This window comes from Struthio camelus, chromosome 1 (assembly GCF_040807025.1).
Source record: "Struthio camelus isolate bStrCam1 chromosome 1, bStrCam1.hap1, whole genome shotgun sequence".
Lineage (NCBI taxonomy): Eukaryota > Metazoa > Chordata > Aves > Struthioniformes > Struthionidae > Struthio > Struthio camelus.
The window spans coordinates 68,914,997-68,931,340 of NC_090942.1; the positions used below are offsets into that span (position 1 = coordinate 68,914,997).

Here is a 16,344-nt window from a genome sequence, read left to right on the forward strand (position 1 = left end):
TATCTATTTTTCAGGTCTACCTGATACACGAGGGACAGATTTTCTTTACTACTCTGACCATGAATTTACTGCTGCTTTAATTCCTGCTGAGTTGCTCTGCTTCAGAACTCACTTTCAGTATTTTATTTATACACCTTATCCTCTGTGTAAGTGTTATCCATCTCAAAGCATTAAATATGGATACAAATGTTTAAGAAGCTGAAGGTGACCTCTTTTCCTAATGCTGTTCAAAGAGGATTCAAAATCTTTGCTTCAGAAATTTCTCGCATCTCAATTTTGTAACATACTGCTCGTTAGCATATAACGGCCCTCAGACTACAGAGTCCTTTTCTTTGCCCCATGGAACTGCTTCAAGCTTTAGCTGAGATATGCCATCAAAAGTTGTCATTTCCTTTCTCTCCCTTGCGCTTCTTAAGGAAACCTTGGAAACTCATCAAACAATCAACAATTCTGTTGAGGGAAGGCTGACATTCTCCAACAGCAGGAGGAGGATACAACACATCAGGAACACCTGGGAGCCACCAAGAAAATTAAGTTTTACTAGGAACAGAGCAATGCAGTACCTGTAGTCCTGCCTCCCCAGCACAGAGCAGAGTGCTAAGTGGCCATACCTCTACTCGAGCTGGATTCCACAAGCAAAAAAACAAAAACAAAAAATAAAAAAACACAACACCAAACACACACACAGAGAAGCTTCTGTTGGTGTGTGTGGTTATATAATAGCTTTTCAGTTATTTCACGTATTACAGTTAGATCTGGGGATAAGTAACATTTCAGTGTTCAAATTCAAAATTCAAATGATAACGATGCATTATGCCCTGTGTAGCAAATGCAGTATTACAATTTAAAATGTATTTCACTCCCTTCCTTGCAAACGCTTAAGTTATACACCAAAAACTACACACACAGAAGATCATGAAGTCAAATCTTATATTCAGCACAGAAAATGCAAGCTCTTAAAAGTTATTCAGACAACCATAGCCACAAAAATTACGGTAACCTGATCAAATCATTTTTTGTGCACTTCATTTAGTGCACAGCACACATACAGGAGAAGGGAGAACACATTACCAAAGGCTCAATGAGAGCTGAACAGCGGACGCATCCAGCAGATCGCTGAGATAGGGTCAGGGGACAGAGCAATACCAAGAAGGCTACGGGCAAGGCAGACGACATGAAGAGCTAAGGGAGTCTACCACTGCCAGAAGTCACTGCTTTTTGGCCATCCATCATTGCCTCTCATGGTCCCTGCCAAGAAGTGAAAGCCTGGCTCAACGGCTATGGGCTCCATTTTTGCTGTCTGCACTGCTCTGCTCTCCAAGGTGCCATGCCCCAGCCAATTCTTGCAAGACACATTACGTTTTCACTTCCCACTTCCTATTAACTCCTCAGTAACATCCCTCACCTCTGTCACAATAATCTGCATCTTACTTGAGAACAGCTGGCAAAATTATAAATATTTTTGAGAAATGCTTCATCACAAGATACAACTAAGCTTGTCTCACCGATGAGGATTTGCATTTCCTAGCTTTCAAGCATTTGGCTTTGCAATCCAATGTTTTAACAGATTTGCTTGCCTAAAATAGTTTTATAAATTCATTATTTTAGCTATGTACTTAACCATGCTAATTAAAATATAAATATTCATGTCAAGACTTACTTTCATTATGTTTTTTCTTTCAGTTGTCTTTCCCTACAACTCACACACATTCAGAGAAATCCCTGACCAGCAACCAAACCCAAACTCTCAGAGTATTTCACATTTCAGGAGGCAAGTCAGCTGAAAACACATGTTTAACACAAGTCACATCTGCTTTTTGGCCCTTTGCATCTTTACATCTGCCTTCCTATCTCTCGAGGGGTCACAGCACTAAGGGCAAACATGGAAAAAAGTTAGGAGGCAGTGAGATCTCAGGGTTCGTACATCTTCGTCCAAGCAAGCAACAAGATAGACTGAAACAGTTGAAAAATTCCTGTCCTACCTGTGTTTTTGCTTTTTGCTCAGAAGCAGCTGTGCTACTGAAGCACAAGTCTCTGCTTCTTTCACAGCATCTCTGAGCCTGCGGAAAAGATCATTCTCTGGATATTTCCTGTCTTCAGCATCCTCCAACATCACTCTCAACTCAATCACATCTGTAACAACAGGATATAAATAATTTGTATGCAGAAATAAAAGACTGAAATAAAAGACTGTTTAAGCCTTCAATCAAGGTTCTGACAGCCTACTTCAATTCGAAAAGCACAATAATGTGTTGTATTATACTTCTTCAGATTAGCTCTTTTTTCCACTAAGGACAACACGCTGTCTATCTTATTAAAGGAGCACACAGACTAGAAGTAGGATGTCCTAGAACTCCTGCAATGAACAACAGAAGTCTGACCTTTCTTGTGGTTGAGGTTGGCAGACAAAGCCTCTGTAACTCTACTGACCCAAGTGTCATAGGACTGTGCTCTCACTTTCACTCCATACAGCAAAGAAGGAAGGTCTTCTAGTGGGTACCGGTACCTGGAGATGTGGAAAGAAAGTAATGCTAGAGTATTAACATTCATACAAAAGCCAGGATATTGCTTATACTAAAAGTCTCCAGCTAAAACAAGGCCACAGAGACAGAACTTGTTATCATATCCTCTACCTCGGGAGCAAGAAAGAAGGAAAGAGGATAAAAACATTCCTCCTAGTCACAGGAGGACTTGCAGCTAATGTTGTATTTAGCTGTGAACCTCCAGTAAAACATCGCATGTGGGAGAAGAGTGAAAAAAAATCATGCGTACCTTAGACACTTCTTCTGCATTGGACAGGGACATAAATCGGACGGATGGTATAGGCACACCAGACGCTCAGGATTACAAGAACATGTAAGAGCTGACAAGAAGCACGTGGTCCTACAAGCTGTACACTGACGCTCATCATCTGGAACCAGTTCAAACACCTCTTCTTCAGACATCAACACTCCCTAATAAAAAGGGTTAGACGCTTGATAAAGATCCCAGGGAAGGAGGGGGAAAGCAAACTTCCTTTTGCAAGCGAAGTGAGCGTTCTCTTTTACTGCTTACCATCTGTACAACAGACTCCCTTAAGCGTGTTTCTTCCTCTATCATTAGAGTCATCTCCTTGCAGACCATGGCAGCAAGCCCTACATCCAAGCACTCTGGATCTGCAGCCATCTTGAAGATCAGCTCTTCATGGGAAAAAACGCAATGACGTCCTAGCCTTCGGTAGTGACTCACACATTGACGTCCAATGGGAAGCTAGAGGAAAAAGACAAAAATTCATAATGTCTATCATTGTGGGAAGACATTCCAAGAGACTCTCTTATCTCCCACTTTCCTTCCCTTGACAACACCTAGAGAGAAAATGAGTCTCAGAAATAGACTAATATCTTATGGAAGAGAGTCACTTGTAACAGCCTTCAAATCATGTCACAGAAATGACAAAAGATTTTTGAGGTTCAAAGAGGGTATCCATGTTGGGTGGGAGTCATCTGCCATAAACTTACATGCCTAACCTTCAGGCATTAAGAGTTGTCCTAAGCTCTTTTTACCGTTAGTGGAGCGAAACTGGCACTGTAAAGACAATCTCTGTTAGGGTGAAATTCATTGCCCTCTGGATATCATTATGCTTGGACTTAAGACATTTAACTGGAAGAGGTCTAAAGTTCAGCAAAACTAATGTCATCCATTTTGTCTGTTTCAGAACTTAAAAAAAAACAAAAAACCCACACACTAGAGGAATTGGCTACACAGATTTCTGGGTTATATTTTATATAAGCAAAGGAAATCTCACATGGCTAATGTGAGTTTTGCAGATTCCCCAGAGGCTACACACAGATTACATAACGCGTACAGCGGAAAACAAGAACACTGACACTATGACAACCCTGCAGACAACTTCTCTGATTAACGACTAAAATTTTCTGATTTTCTGATTAAGGACTAGAAGTTCTACTTAAACACATCAAAACAGAAGGTAGATGGATAAAGTAAGGATGAGATCTTAACTTCCTACTGTTAGCCCTGGATGGCAGTAGGACACACTTCTCTAGAGAACTTACTGATGAATCCATATAAGTTATGCTTTGGCGTGGCATGGCTATTAAAACAAGCACAAATATAACGATGAGGTGCACTGAGCTGACACAAAAGGAGAATAAAACAGTCATATGCCTACCTCCAACATTCAAACGACAACAGCAATTCAACACCGTATGTTAACCTATACCAACCCAGATCACAGAAATGCAACCTAAAGGAACTATGAAATGCCACGTTCAGGTTAGAAGAAGGCTCAAAAGACAGACCATACTCAAAAGTTTTGGTTGGAAGCTGTTCAGAATTATGTGCTCATCAAAATCGTTTTCTGTAAAGGAAGCTCAAATCAGCCTAACTGTTGTACCTGGAACTATAAACATAAAACATGTAACATAACATAAGATTATCCTTCAGATAAACAAGTTACTAACGTTCTCCTTGTAAAGGTCACCTAGTAGAGACATGGCAAACATATACAAAAGAACAGACCCAGTCAGCAGTGCAAAAGTTCACAGCTTCAGCAAAGTTGTATCCCTGGTTAAATCCAGAGTGATAGGCACGAGGAAAAGTCACAACAAACTCGCCAGCACACTGGTTGGTCCTGTATACCTAATACAAGTGAGTATAAAGGAGAAAAAAAAAAAAAAAAGAAGAAAAAAAATGAAACTTGCAACAGAAGTTACAACATATCACAACAACACATTTGGAAAACACTTTCTTTACCTATAGAACACCATAGGTTAACATAGCCACTACAGAAGTGGTAATGAGTGGTTCAATCCTCTTAAAATGAATCCTCAAATTTACAGTCTTATTCAAAAAAAGCTGAATACGTAAAGCCAGCAGGTGAAAATACAAGGTATAGGGATTTCTCTTTATGACTCCCAAAAGGGATGTTTCTGCATTATCAACTAACAGATTATCATTTAATCCATCACGCAATGTGCAAAAGCCTCTGGAAACACTTCAGTTTGCTTTGCTGGGAAATTTGCCAGAGAAGCAGTTTACCCTAACACAACAGCAAAGGACAATGACTGCTCCTTAAAGGGCCACTGTTGACTATGGTCGAAAGCAGAGCTTGCAAGAACTCAGCTTTCTGCAAAACATAAGACAAATATTTAACTATTAGAAGACACTAAAATCATTTCACAGACAAGTTTACTGCTATGACACTATTTTCCAGTGGGAACCCGAAAGCAAAAATAACTACTACAAAAGAGAATTTCAATTTTCTCCACCTGCTAGATTAATTACCATGACATTTTTTAAAAGTCATATTTTCAAGTTTACCAGTATTACATATTGGTAAAATAAAAGAATAAATTTGTATAATCGCATGGATAACCATAGCCAGAGCTTTCACAATTAACAGTAACAGTATTTTTGGAAACAATAGCCTTCTACATAGAATTAAAGCAATCCCTAAAACAAGGCACAGAATGAAAGATGTGGGCATATATTGCCAGCCTTGCTTCACTGGAATCTTACACCCCAAATCACTAACAGTAACTCATGAGGAGAAAGAGCACTGCGGCGTTAGATGGACTTAAATCCTGCAAGTCAGTGTTAACAGAAACAGCGACCTCCAACCAAAAGCTTGTGTTTTAATGCTTTCATCACTACCAAATGTTGATCTCTGGCCCTTTAATAGGGACAAACAAAAAATCCACTGACCAAATATAACATAATATACAATTGTTCTGTATGGTATATCTTCACATAAAGCTTTGGGTTTGTTTGTTTGTTTGTTTGTTTTTTTAAAAAGTTTGGCACATTCACTTCTAGAATTTCACAGTTAAACTTCATGGTGAGTCTTCTTCAGAGACTACTTCCTTCTGCAGAAGGACTGTAGAAAATATCTGTTAAAACCACCCTACAACTGATGAACTAGATCTGTAAAAGTCCACCACAAAAATTCTTCAGTTATTCCAAACCACTGTTACACAATACAGAATAAAAATCAGTCCATAAAAGTATGTACGTGAAAAATGGTTCTGTAATACTCACTGGTACACCATGTTCCATCAGCACATTGGGATTCATGATAGTGACGAGCTGATGCAGGAGATCAGGCTGGGATTCAAATAGCTCAGGAGCCAGTTCTTTCATCACATCCTCCAGTTGCTCTGCTGCATGCGAAGGCACGCCATACCATGTCTTTGGCTCTCCCCTAACAAAAAACACAGAGTAATAAGCACGTTATTTCTAGGGAAGTGAGGGTGCCATTCAACTGCAAAGTACATGTCATAAAACTAACACTGTCCACATAAGTCAAATATTTTGTATATACCTCCCAAAATATCTTTAATCAAAAACAGTTGTCTTCACAGTTGTATCATTCTAACCTGAGAAGTCAATTACTCTACAACACAGTTCTCAATAGATCTGCCAGCAGCTTTACCATGACAAGCCTAACATGGAAGACAATCATCATTTTCAATACTCTAAAGGGATAAAATGGGTAATTATTTTCCTTTAGGAAATAGTAGGAAAGTTTATCACAGTTTATCTTTGCTATCATAGCCAACGTCTAAGAGAAAAGAGATCAAGGTACTCCTTCCACTCACTTAATTGGGCTTGGAGAAGTCCAGTGTCTGGAACCAATGTAACAGTATACAACCCAAAAAGGAGTGGAAAGAATAAAATACTAATGCGAGGAAGTATAACAAATCCTTCTAATATACATAACCAACTACTGAAAACCCATGGTCCACTCGACTTAAAATGGAAAATGCCTAACGGCATGAATTAGTTAAGTGTGAGAGAAGAAAGGGACAAAGAAGCAAAAAAAAAAAAAAAAAATTACTTGAGAACATATTATTCTAGTCCCTCCAGTCCTGCTTTACCAAAGTAAGTTGTAATGATCTAGAATCTATGGTGCCGAGGTTTATTTGTTTTAATTTTATTGCTTGTACATCCAAGTAAGATGGTCTACTTAAATATCTGAAATAGTTTACATAACACTCACTATCTAACTATATTAATAAGCTTTGTCACCAATTACACCAAAAGCTAGATAAGGAATAGGGCAGCATGTCTTTTTTTAGTTCTTGCAGGCTTCAGTGACACCTGCTGGCAGGACATAGCTAGTAAAACTCCTCTGTATCTGACTGAGCTGCTAAATTCATCAGCTGACAAAACCCTCACACTGATCCAGTCAGCAGCATGCTGAGGACAGTAACTGAATTCTAAACAAAATGAATCCCCCTCCTGAGCCTATGGATCAGATCTTACCAGGATATATGCTTCTTGAGATGTGCAATCATGGTCTAAAGGCCATCAACTGATCCTTACCATAAGTACAACACACTTTTCATTCCAAAGGGGTGCTTCCCATACCCCCTTGCCCACGCTGACCGAGCCTGATGAATTGGGAAGACTGCAATGCAAATCATTAATTTGCCACCACTCTTCTTTTCAAATACAAAAACTAAACACCAGAACATTTCTGGGAACGTTCTAAAAGTCAAAATTACTTTCAAAGTTCTCTTCTGTTGAATCAACAGCAGTATTTCTCTCTATACACAGATCTGCTGCTCAACTTGCTGCTCCAATGCCTGTAAAAGCCTCTAGGCAGCAGCCCTCATGCCAGAATAGGGGAACACCAACTCTGATTCACAAAGCACACAGAAATCAACGAACTGCAACTCGGTTCAAAATCAAGAACTTCCTCAGAAAAAATGTGGGCCCATGAAACACGATGTTACACTGACAATGGATTTTTGGAAACAAAAAATATTCACTAGGTTAATGAAAAAGTTAATACCAAAGTGCTTAAAGAGTATTTGTACTCTTTTAATCAGTTTCAGTTCAGAATATGGAACATATACTCATCCTTTTTAGCTTTTTGTTTAGAAGAGGTCATCAGCATGTGCAGGTATTTTCAAGTAGAACTGCAAATTTATCAATGGCAAACAAGGCAGTGCAAGATAGCTGCGCAAGAGAAAGAGAGGCCATACCAATGCAAGTAGTTGATGGAATAGCTCCAGTGGTCTTCAATGTGCCAACAAAATGATGAGAAGCACATCCCTACGTACAACCAAGGTACCTTCATGCCAGAGATATCTGCATTGATGTGGGCAAGGACCGATTGTTCCAGAATTGGCATGTTATTCAAGTTCCAACCAGAAAGAGCATAATCCTGCCAAACAAAAGGAGAAAGTTTGGAACAAGTCAGAAGACAATCGGAATACCACCCTTTAGAAAAAAAAGTACAAAGGAAAGGATCAGCCAATTCATTTCTGTACCAGACAGCGGTTCATATTCTACAACACTGAAGCATCACAACTAGAAAATACTTCCTTAAATACCTTAGCATTTAATCAGGCTAACATTTAAGGCCAGTCCTAGTATTTCAACATAGCCCATATTCTTTGGATCAAGGTCTACACATTTAGGCTTCAAATTTTTTTTTCCCTACTAGTTTGTAGCTTTCATGCTTTTCTGATGAAACAAAAGACCAGAGGAAGAACAAAAAACAGACTTCTTCAGTGAAACTGGATAGCTTAAGTTTCACTACATCTTTTACAATCTTATGTTGCTATGCCACCTTTTAAAAGGCTTACTTTACTGCATAGAGCTTTTTTATACATTATGCTAGAAATTTTTCTCAAAAGGAGAAATTCCCCTATGAGAAATTCTCATAAGCAATTCCACATTTACGTTCAAAGGTGCTCTGTATGAAAACAGAGAATTCAAACTGACCAAAAAGCTCACTACCATCCTTTTGCATTAGTCTGCCTTTCACCTTAAAAAAAAGGCTGTTAGTGCACTGATTCAGGTTAGGCATATGCCATAGCTGCTAAAGGAGTGGTCTCAATGTCAAATCAAGACATATGTTCCCATTGTTTCCTTTGCACTGACACTAAACACAACACAGCGAATTGGATGGCCTCATGGATCTGGCTAGAAAAAATTTTAAATCACTGCTTTCATACACAGATCAAGAAGCGGTTCCAATTCACCAAGCAGTCAAACAATCGTTGCATAGCCAACACAAAGGTGCAGCTAGGAAGGTGCAGGCAAAGGTGGAAGATGATAGATAGTGAGGAGAACTACCTCCCCCAGTGAGTGGCATAAATTGACCTTGGGCTGTGTAACCATGAAAAAATACCCTTACTCTCCTTCTTGGACTGAATTTAAACATAATTAGCCAGAAGATTTAGGCACTACAGTTAGTCTGGACAATAAAATTGCTATAGGCGGTGAGGGAAAAGAGGCAATATATTTATCAGATCTTCATCTTATTTTCCATAATAGGACAGCATATCCACATCTTTTTATTCTTACACTATACAAGAGGGGCAAGCTAAATCCAATTATCGAAAATTTTTATTTATTTTGAACCTCTTAAGGAGATTGGAATCACGTTTCATTAGCTAACCCAAAACAACTAAGGCGCTCAGAATAAGAATGGAAAATTTTATCGGTCTCCTTATACTTGGACATATTATTACATCTTCTACATCTTTACCAAAAGATATCACATTGCCTGCTAAGATTAGGTGATACAAAACAGGTGTTGACTACATCATGGAATAAAAGCTTAACTATCAGAACCAGACTGAGGGGGGGAGGGGAAAACATACCCTAAAATATCTCTGCAAAAGGAAGGCTAAGCACACACAAAAGCCTTAAGCAATTTCTATATTTAAAAAAAAACACATTGATTACAGGCCTAAATGCTTAATGTGAGATCTTATGCAGAGCAAAGAACAGGGTCAGTTTGCATATTCTGTTCCTCACCTCCTCCTCTGGCATCAGCTTTCGTCGGCCATCCTTCACTGGAAAGCCACTTCCAAAGTCCTTGGATGAGATATCAGCCCCATATTCCACTATGACATCTTCTTCTATGCTGCTCACCAATCGCCAGAATTCTTTTTCCACAAGTTCAGTGGGAACCATCTGAAAAGGAAAAAGTTATCAGGGTACGTGCAGATAAGCCCCAACCTAAAAACTATCATTTAAGTCATAACACTGTTACTACCCCTCAGGGATTTTGAGGCACCAAGGCCATTCCCTCTCACCCCTCCACCTCTTTAAAGTCATGCAGTTTGGTTTGTATTCCTTAGCAGTGGTTGCAATATAATAGAAACAGGATGCCACATTATAAGGACGGGATGGACAAAAAAAGAAAATGGGGTTATTGGAAGTACAGCTTTAACCAAAAAAAAAAAAAAATCCTGACAACAAAGAATGGAGGAGGACACAATCAGCAGAACCTGAGCAGCAACCAGAACAAACTGCTTGCATATTCCAAACTTTTTCAGGGGATAACAACCAAAAATTCTGAGTAATAGCAATGAAATTCAGATAAGGAATTGTGTTCAAGAGAATGCAGTTTTCATGCAGCTCATCACAGCTTCTAGCTACATTATAAATTGGCGTGCTTACAAGGTGGAAGCATTGACAAGAACACCTATGAATTACCAAAGAAACCTTAAGGGAGAAGTTCGATGCTGCATGCAGTCTAGAGGACAGTGGAATCAAGGTGTGCCAGAACAGACATGTCCATTCTGAAAGTGTTGCTGAGGTGCAGAACCAAAAAAGCTGATTATCAGACAGACTCAGTCTATTGACTTGTCTGCAAGAAAGGGGGATTTATCCTCTGAACAAACTAAACCAAGATAAAACACGCAGGAAGGACTAGAGAAACAATCCTTTGCCAAACAAGAACAATTATATACATTCACTTCAATTAATCAAGAAGAGCTTAAATGGAGTATGACCCACAAAGCTACCCCCTAACAAGCAGTAAAGCCATCTATTTATCATAGGAAGAGGGTGAAATTAAGTTGAAATGAGACCAGATACTAGAAAGCTAAATCATTTGTTTACATGTTTCAAGCTCATGGTGCCTTTTAAAACAAAGCTAAGATGCCTCAGCAGAAATTCAGCATCAGCTGATACCACTTCTCTTTTTACCCTACAAGGAAACACAACAAATGTTGAAACTCACATGGACCGGCATGTTGAAATAATCAGACTTGAAGTTATCAGCCATTTCACCAAAGCTCTGGAGAGTATATTCCCTGACAGCTTGTTCAAATCCAAATGCCTCACGGGGTTTGTTGCATTCCTGGAAGAGGCAGCATACAAATATTGTTCCCTGCATCAGATTTTGACAAGCAATCGCACTTTTAGCAAAAAAAAAAAAAAAACAGTGTCCATCTGAGTCCTTACCAAACACAACAAGCTATCAGTTTTGAGTGCTTTTCTCAGATGAGGAAGTCCTACCACAATGGAAACAGAACAGAATAAGGGAAGTTAATTAACATGGTAAACTCCAACGCTATGTGCTTTTGCTTGCCTGTCCAAAACTAAGTCTTGTCATCTACTGCTGCAGGCAGCAGTGAGACAGAGCACAAGGAAGAAACTTAAGACAGTCTTCAGGGATTTCTGAGACGCAGTGGAATCGAGCACCTGCAGAAAAACTGCACAGGAGCAAATCCCACAAGTGCTTTAGTTTTAGCAAATCACCAAGTCATCAACTCATTTGGCACCATGAAAGCATGAGGCAAGAGCAGGAAGATATTAAGATAACATTAATCAGCTGCTTGGGATAAGTTCTGTAACAGCTAATAACAGGCATCATTCATCCAACACAGAAGAACTTCATGGGGCCACCACTGTTTTATCCACAATTATCTCAGACTGCAAAAAGCAACCCGATCACATTTCTACTGCTCTCCTCACTTATTTCCAAAATGTCTATTTCCTCCCCTTTGTATCTGACAATTTTTATATATATAAGATATATTCGAACAGAAACATGACAAAATTGATGATCAGCTTTTTAGTCATAGTGAAATAGGACTGGAAAAGAATTCAAGTTGGTAGTTTCTTTTCCTCAGAGAAAACTATCATTAGATTATGCCCAATATTTATCAGAGCAGTTCTCAAATGTGGCCTGCAACAGAGAATCTACAGCCTCCATAAGCAACCTATCAAAACGTTATTTTCTCCTTCTCGTTGAAAGTTTTCCTTATTATCTAACCATCCTTCTTGGAAATTTCAACTGATGATGTATTATCATTGGTTCAAACAAATTCAAGAACCTAATAACTTACCCCCAAAACAGCATATGCCCTTTTTGCAACATCACCATCAACTCCTATTCCATTTAGGTGTCATAAACCCAAGATCCCCTTTTTATGCTGCTCTGCTCTCTAACTATTTATTCCCTATTGTGTATACCTGCACTCAACACTTTCTTTCCATGCATAGCATTTACCTGTATTAAGTATTAACTTTTATCTGAAACTATTTCTCAAATTTATCATGATCACTTTAACCCTAATCCTGCTCTTCAAGGTTATGACAGCACCTTCCAGATAACGGTCAAATTTCACTTTTCTCTCTCTCTCTCTCTCTCTCTCTCTCTCTCTCTCTCTCTCTCTCCCCGTTTTACCCTTTAAATTTCTTGAAGGACATACTGAATTAATTTTGAACCCTAGACAGAACCTCCTCAATATTATCTTCCAGACTGGCAACTGTATGTTAACAATTTCTTCAAAGATGATTTTTCAAGCAGTTGAATAATCAGCTCTATACTAATGTAATCTAGACTATTTGCATTCTTTTTTGCTTATGAGAACATCAGAAAGGACTGATGTAGCCTGTACCATGTAGTCTGCAGCCACCCTAAAATCACACTACTACTTTGCCTTTTGCTCAAGCTTAGTATGCCATAAAAAGAGAGTGAGTTTGATTTGACATGATCTGTTCTTAAATTCCCTCAATGTTTATTACCACCAGATCTTTCTTCTGATGCTTTTTGTTTCAGAAGCTGTTCATTTCTTTTAAGCAATTTATTTTGAAATCAGAGCAATGATACCTCATCTTTAGGCCATAACTTCTCAAAGATAACCACTAATAGTTCAAAGATTGTTTTAGTTAGCTGTAAGTACTCTTAAGCTTGTCAAATGCTTTTGACCTGAATGCATCTAAACAATCTTTATCGTGCTATTCCTCTATTCTAGCCTGCTTTGGCATCCCGCTGTTAACATTACATTAAGCATCTGCACACAATCAACCTTTATAGTAAAAACTGAGGCAAAAAAAAGCACTGCTGAGTATTTCAAACTTCTTCATGCTCTTATTTGCTTACTCTCCTATTACATAATATACCTACGCTTTTCCCCTTCTTCTTACTTTCAATGTATTTACAGAACTTTTCTTCAAGTACTTTTTTGCATCACTTGCCAATAGCAGCTTAACTTGCACCCTAATTTTCCTGATTTTGTTCCTACATGTGTGATTTAACCTTCGCAACAATGTATCTCCATTTTTACTACTAATACTACTATTACTGACATTTCGCATGGGTTTTCACATTTCAACACTTTGGACTGGTGTAGCTCGCTAATATTCCTTCAAGGTTCTTTCTTAAGGGAAGGTTTAAGAAGCAGCTAAATCAACTCTGTGAGCTGCAAGCTCAAAGGGTTAGTCCCATCCTCTCCCTTGCCTGTGACTGAATTTCCACCTCTCATAACAGTATTCGCGTGAGTTCATCCGACAACCTAATCTCTCCGGACAGAGGGTTAGAGATCAGTGAGCTAATCCACCTCATCATTTGTCTGTGCAACCATTCAGACCACCATAAAGGAAACAGCAGAAGCCCACAGCCAGCAGGGTGGGCGTATGAATGTGTGATAGCCCCTTTCAGGAAAAGTACAGTGTAAAAAGTTCAAGCTAATCACAAAATTGCAGCCTTAGAAACAGTAAGCTTCTTTCCTCAGAGTATCTGCCCATTTTCTGAACTTGCTGAAATCTGCTTTTTTAAAGACAAATATCAAGAAAACCAAATGATGTCCATGGCCTTTAGGCTGTTGATCTCGTTCCTCTTGACATATGAACTTCTATTTCTCAAGCAAATAAATTCAAATCAATTTCCACTTTCAAGGCCTCAATAGTTTTTTTCTCTTAGACTAAACCAAATTTAAAATAGCTACTTTTTAAATTGGTTCCTTCACCTTCTGTAACAAGCTGTTCCGAACGTATCCCAGATAACAGACAATTAGAGAAATGCCATAATTATTTACCAATAAACGAAGCTCTGTTATGCCCAAGTAACAGACTGATTACTTCATAGTTTAGAAAATACCTTATCCTTATGCTGAATCACCTATTGTAACCCTTACAACATTTCTCTCTTTTGTTACCCCCTCCAGCCATAGACTTTCAATAGCCCTACTGCTCACTCTAATTTCCATTACCAGTTCATCGAATTGAGTTTCGGCTCTTAGCATACAAAGGCTAAAGTTTTAGCTTTCACACAGAAATATAATAAACAAAGGTCATACGAAGGCTCTGGAAGTGACATTTCCATCTCTTCTTTCATCTCTTCCTATAGTTCAACGAGCCAAGAGCAGCTGGAAATTCACAGCTCACCTTTACAGTACTCCAAACAAAACACAGCTTCTACTCAGATGGAACGGCAGTGGGAGCTGAACAGCTCTTGGTGCTGACCTTTTCAGAATCACAAGTACACATTCAAAGTTTGAATAGTTCTTGAAACCATACCTCAGCAACGCACTTGGGACACCTCCAGTCACCTTTGGGTACATCAGGTAAAGGAGGAATCAAGCAAAAAGTGTGATAGCTGTCATCACACCCATCACACAGTAGCAGTTTGTCCTCGTTGTTTCCTCTGCCACAGAATAAGCAAACATACAGATCAACCTGTGGAGAAACAAAACAAAACAAGCTGCAAAAAGCTTCCTCATCCAGCACACGCCTTCTTTAAAGGAATAAAAGGTGTAATGCCAAAGTCTGATATATGGACTTAATGTAATCTCCTTTGGTCATTGAGAAGCCTTGGTAATTATCAATTGTGCTTCAGTTTCCCAAAGCAGTCATGCAGTTGAGGGCTAAAGATAAATGTACAGAAGTTGGACAATAACTATCCAATTCACATGGACAGTTATTTTCTATATAACTCAAAGCAGTAGTTCATTTATGGCATTCTAAGGCAGAAGAGTAGGTTATGATGTTTAGAACTTCACGTTCTCTCTCGTTCAGGCCTCAGTAATGAAAGATAATACAAATTAAATCCCTACAGAGAGCACATGGCCAAAGAGCAACTCCAAAAACTATTTCAGAAACATACATTCTACCATTAGCAACAATACTGTGATAATTTTTGCAACGGACAAAAAAATATGATGTAAAAACCATACCTACAGAATTAAACCTAAAAATTCAAGGAGGAAAGGAAACCACATTTAAAGGTACTTACTTCTTTCTCATTTTCTCCAAAATAACACCTAAGAACTCCAAATAACAGGACAGAAATATTAATCCCAATACTCTAATAAATATTTATTAAAGGCGTCTGTCCAAGACCACCTCTTAATAGGAACATCACTAGGATGTATCCTCAGGGACCAAGAGGAACATCATCAGCTTTTGTTCTCTTTGCTGTTGCCTCATGTATTTTTCCAAAGACACTCACAGGATTAAGTATCTTCAGGTGAAAACATTTAACTAACATTTACACATTTACCAGAGAACTAAAGATGTGCAATGTAATCCGAATGATGAAATTGTGTATTACTTTACCACAGCTAAAAATTATCCTACGTATAAGCATTTAACACCACCACACACTTCATGAACAACACTTGCTCCAAATTTTCCCACTACTCCCCTCAGTCACCACGCAATTCAGGCTATGCTAATTTCCCCCATACAGCTCAAAGATCCACCAGAAGGGGCAGGCTTGTTTTGGGAGGGTTTCCAACCCCCAACTTTTTTTTTTTTTTTTTTTTTTTTTAAAGTCAAACTGTCACAAAAAAGCATTCGCTTTTCAGCTGATTAAGTTCACATAGTTGTGTCAAGTACTTGAAGTCAGCCCCATCTTAGTTATGCCAGCTTAGTCAAGTACGCAACTTCCTAGCTAGGCAGTAATACACTTCTCAAATAGAAGATTGCTCAGTGAATTTCTCAAGAAACAATTTTAAAAATAACGTGGTTCTATTAAGAAATCAACCATTTTCCACTTTTTTTTTTTTTTTTTAAATTCAACCTTCACAGAAGATCACGTCTGTCTTAGGCATTAAACTAGTTACTTTTGTTGCAGGTATATAAAGAGAAGAGCAGCTGGTGGGCAGACACTTCCAGGTCCTCTTCTCAAAGTTAAACGCATTACCTTGGAATTATTCTCTTGCTGATAATACCTTCTTCCCTCCAAATTCATATGAACACATACCATCTTTTCTACATCAGCCCATGTCATGATTTGTCAAATATAAAGTCTGCACTGAAATATATATTCACAACAAGCAGATCTCTGATTACAGAGTAACCAAAAAT

General features: G+C 38.6%; 1 protein-coding gene across 2 annotated transcripts in view; it reads right to left on the bottom strand.

Annotated features, from left to right (window-relative positions):
- KDM5A (lysine demethylase 5A) overlaps positions 1–16,344 on the bottom strand; it is a 52,519-nt gene that overhangs the window by 21,523 nt on the left and 14,652 nt on the right. For both annotated transcript variants that reach the window (XM_009679844.2, XM_068946960.1), the window contains exons 8-17: positions 14,554–14,712; positions 10,988–11,107; positions 9,775–9,933; positions 7,989–8,170; positions 6,037–6,199; positions 4,519–4,638; positions 3,055–3,249; positions 2,773–2,954; positions 2,382–2,506; positions 1,983–2,133 (exon numbers count right to left, since the gene is read on the bottom strand). In XM_009679844.2, the coding sequence (XP_009678139.1) occupies positions 1,983–2,133; positions 2,382–2,506; positions 2,773–2,954; positions 3,055–3,249; positions 4,519–4,638; positions 6,037–6,199; positions 7,989–8,170; positions 9,775–9,933; positions 10,988–11,107; positions 14,554–14,712 (1,556 nt within the window). The remainder of the gene's footprint in view (positions 1–1,982; positions 2,134–2,381; positions 2,507–2,772; positions 2,955–3,054; positions 3,250–4,518; positions 4,639–6,036; positions 6,200–7,988; positions 8,171–9,774; positions 9,934–10,987; positions 11,108–14,553; positions 14,713–16,344) is intronic.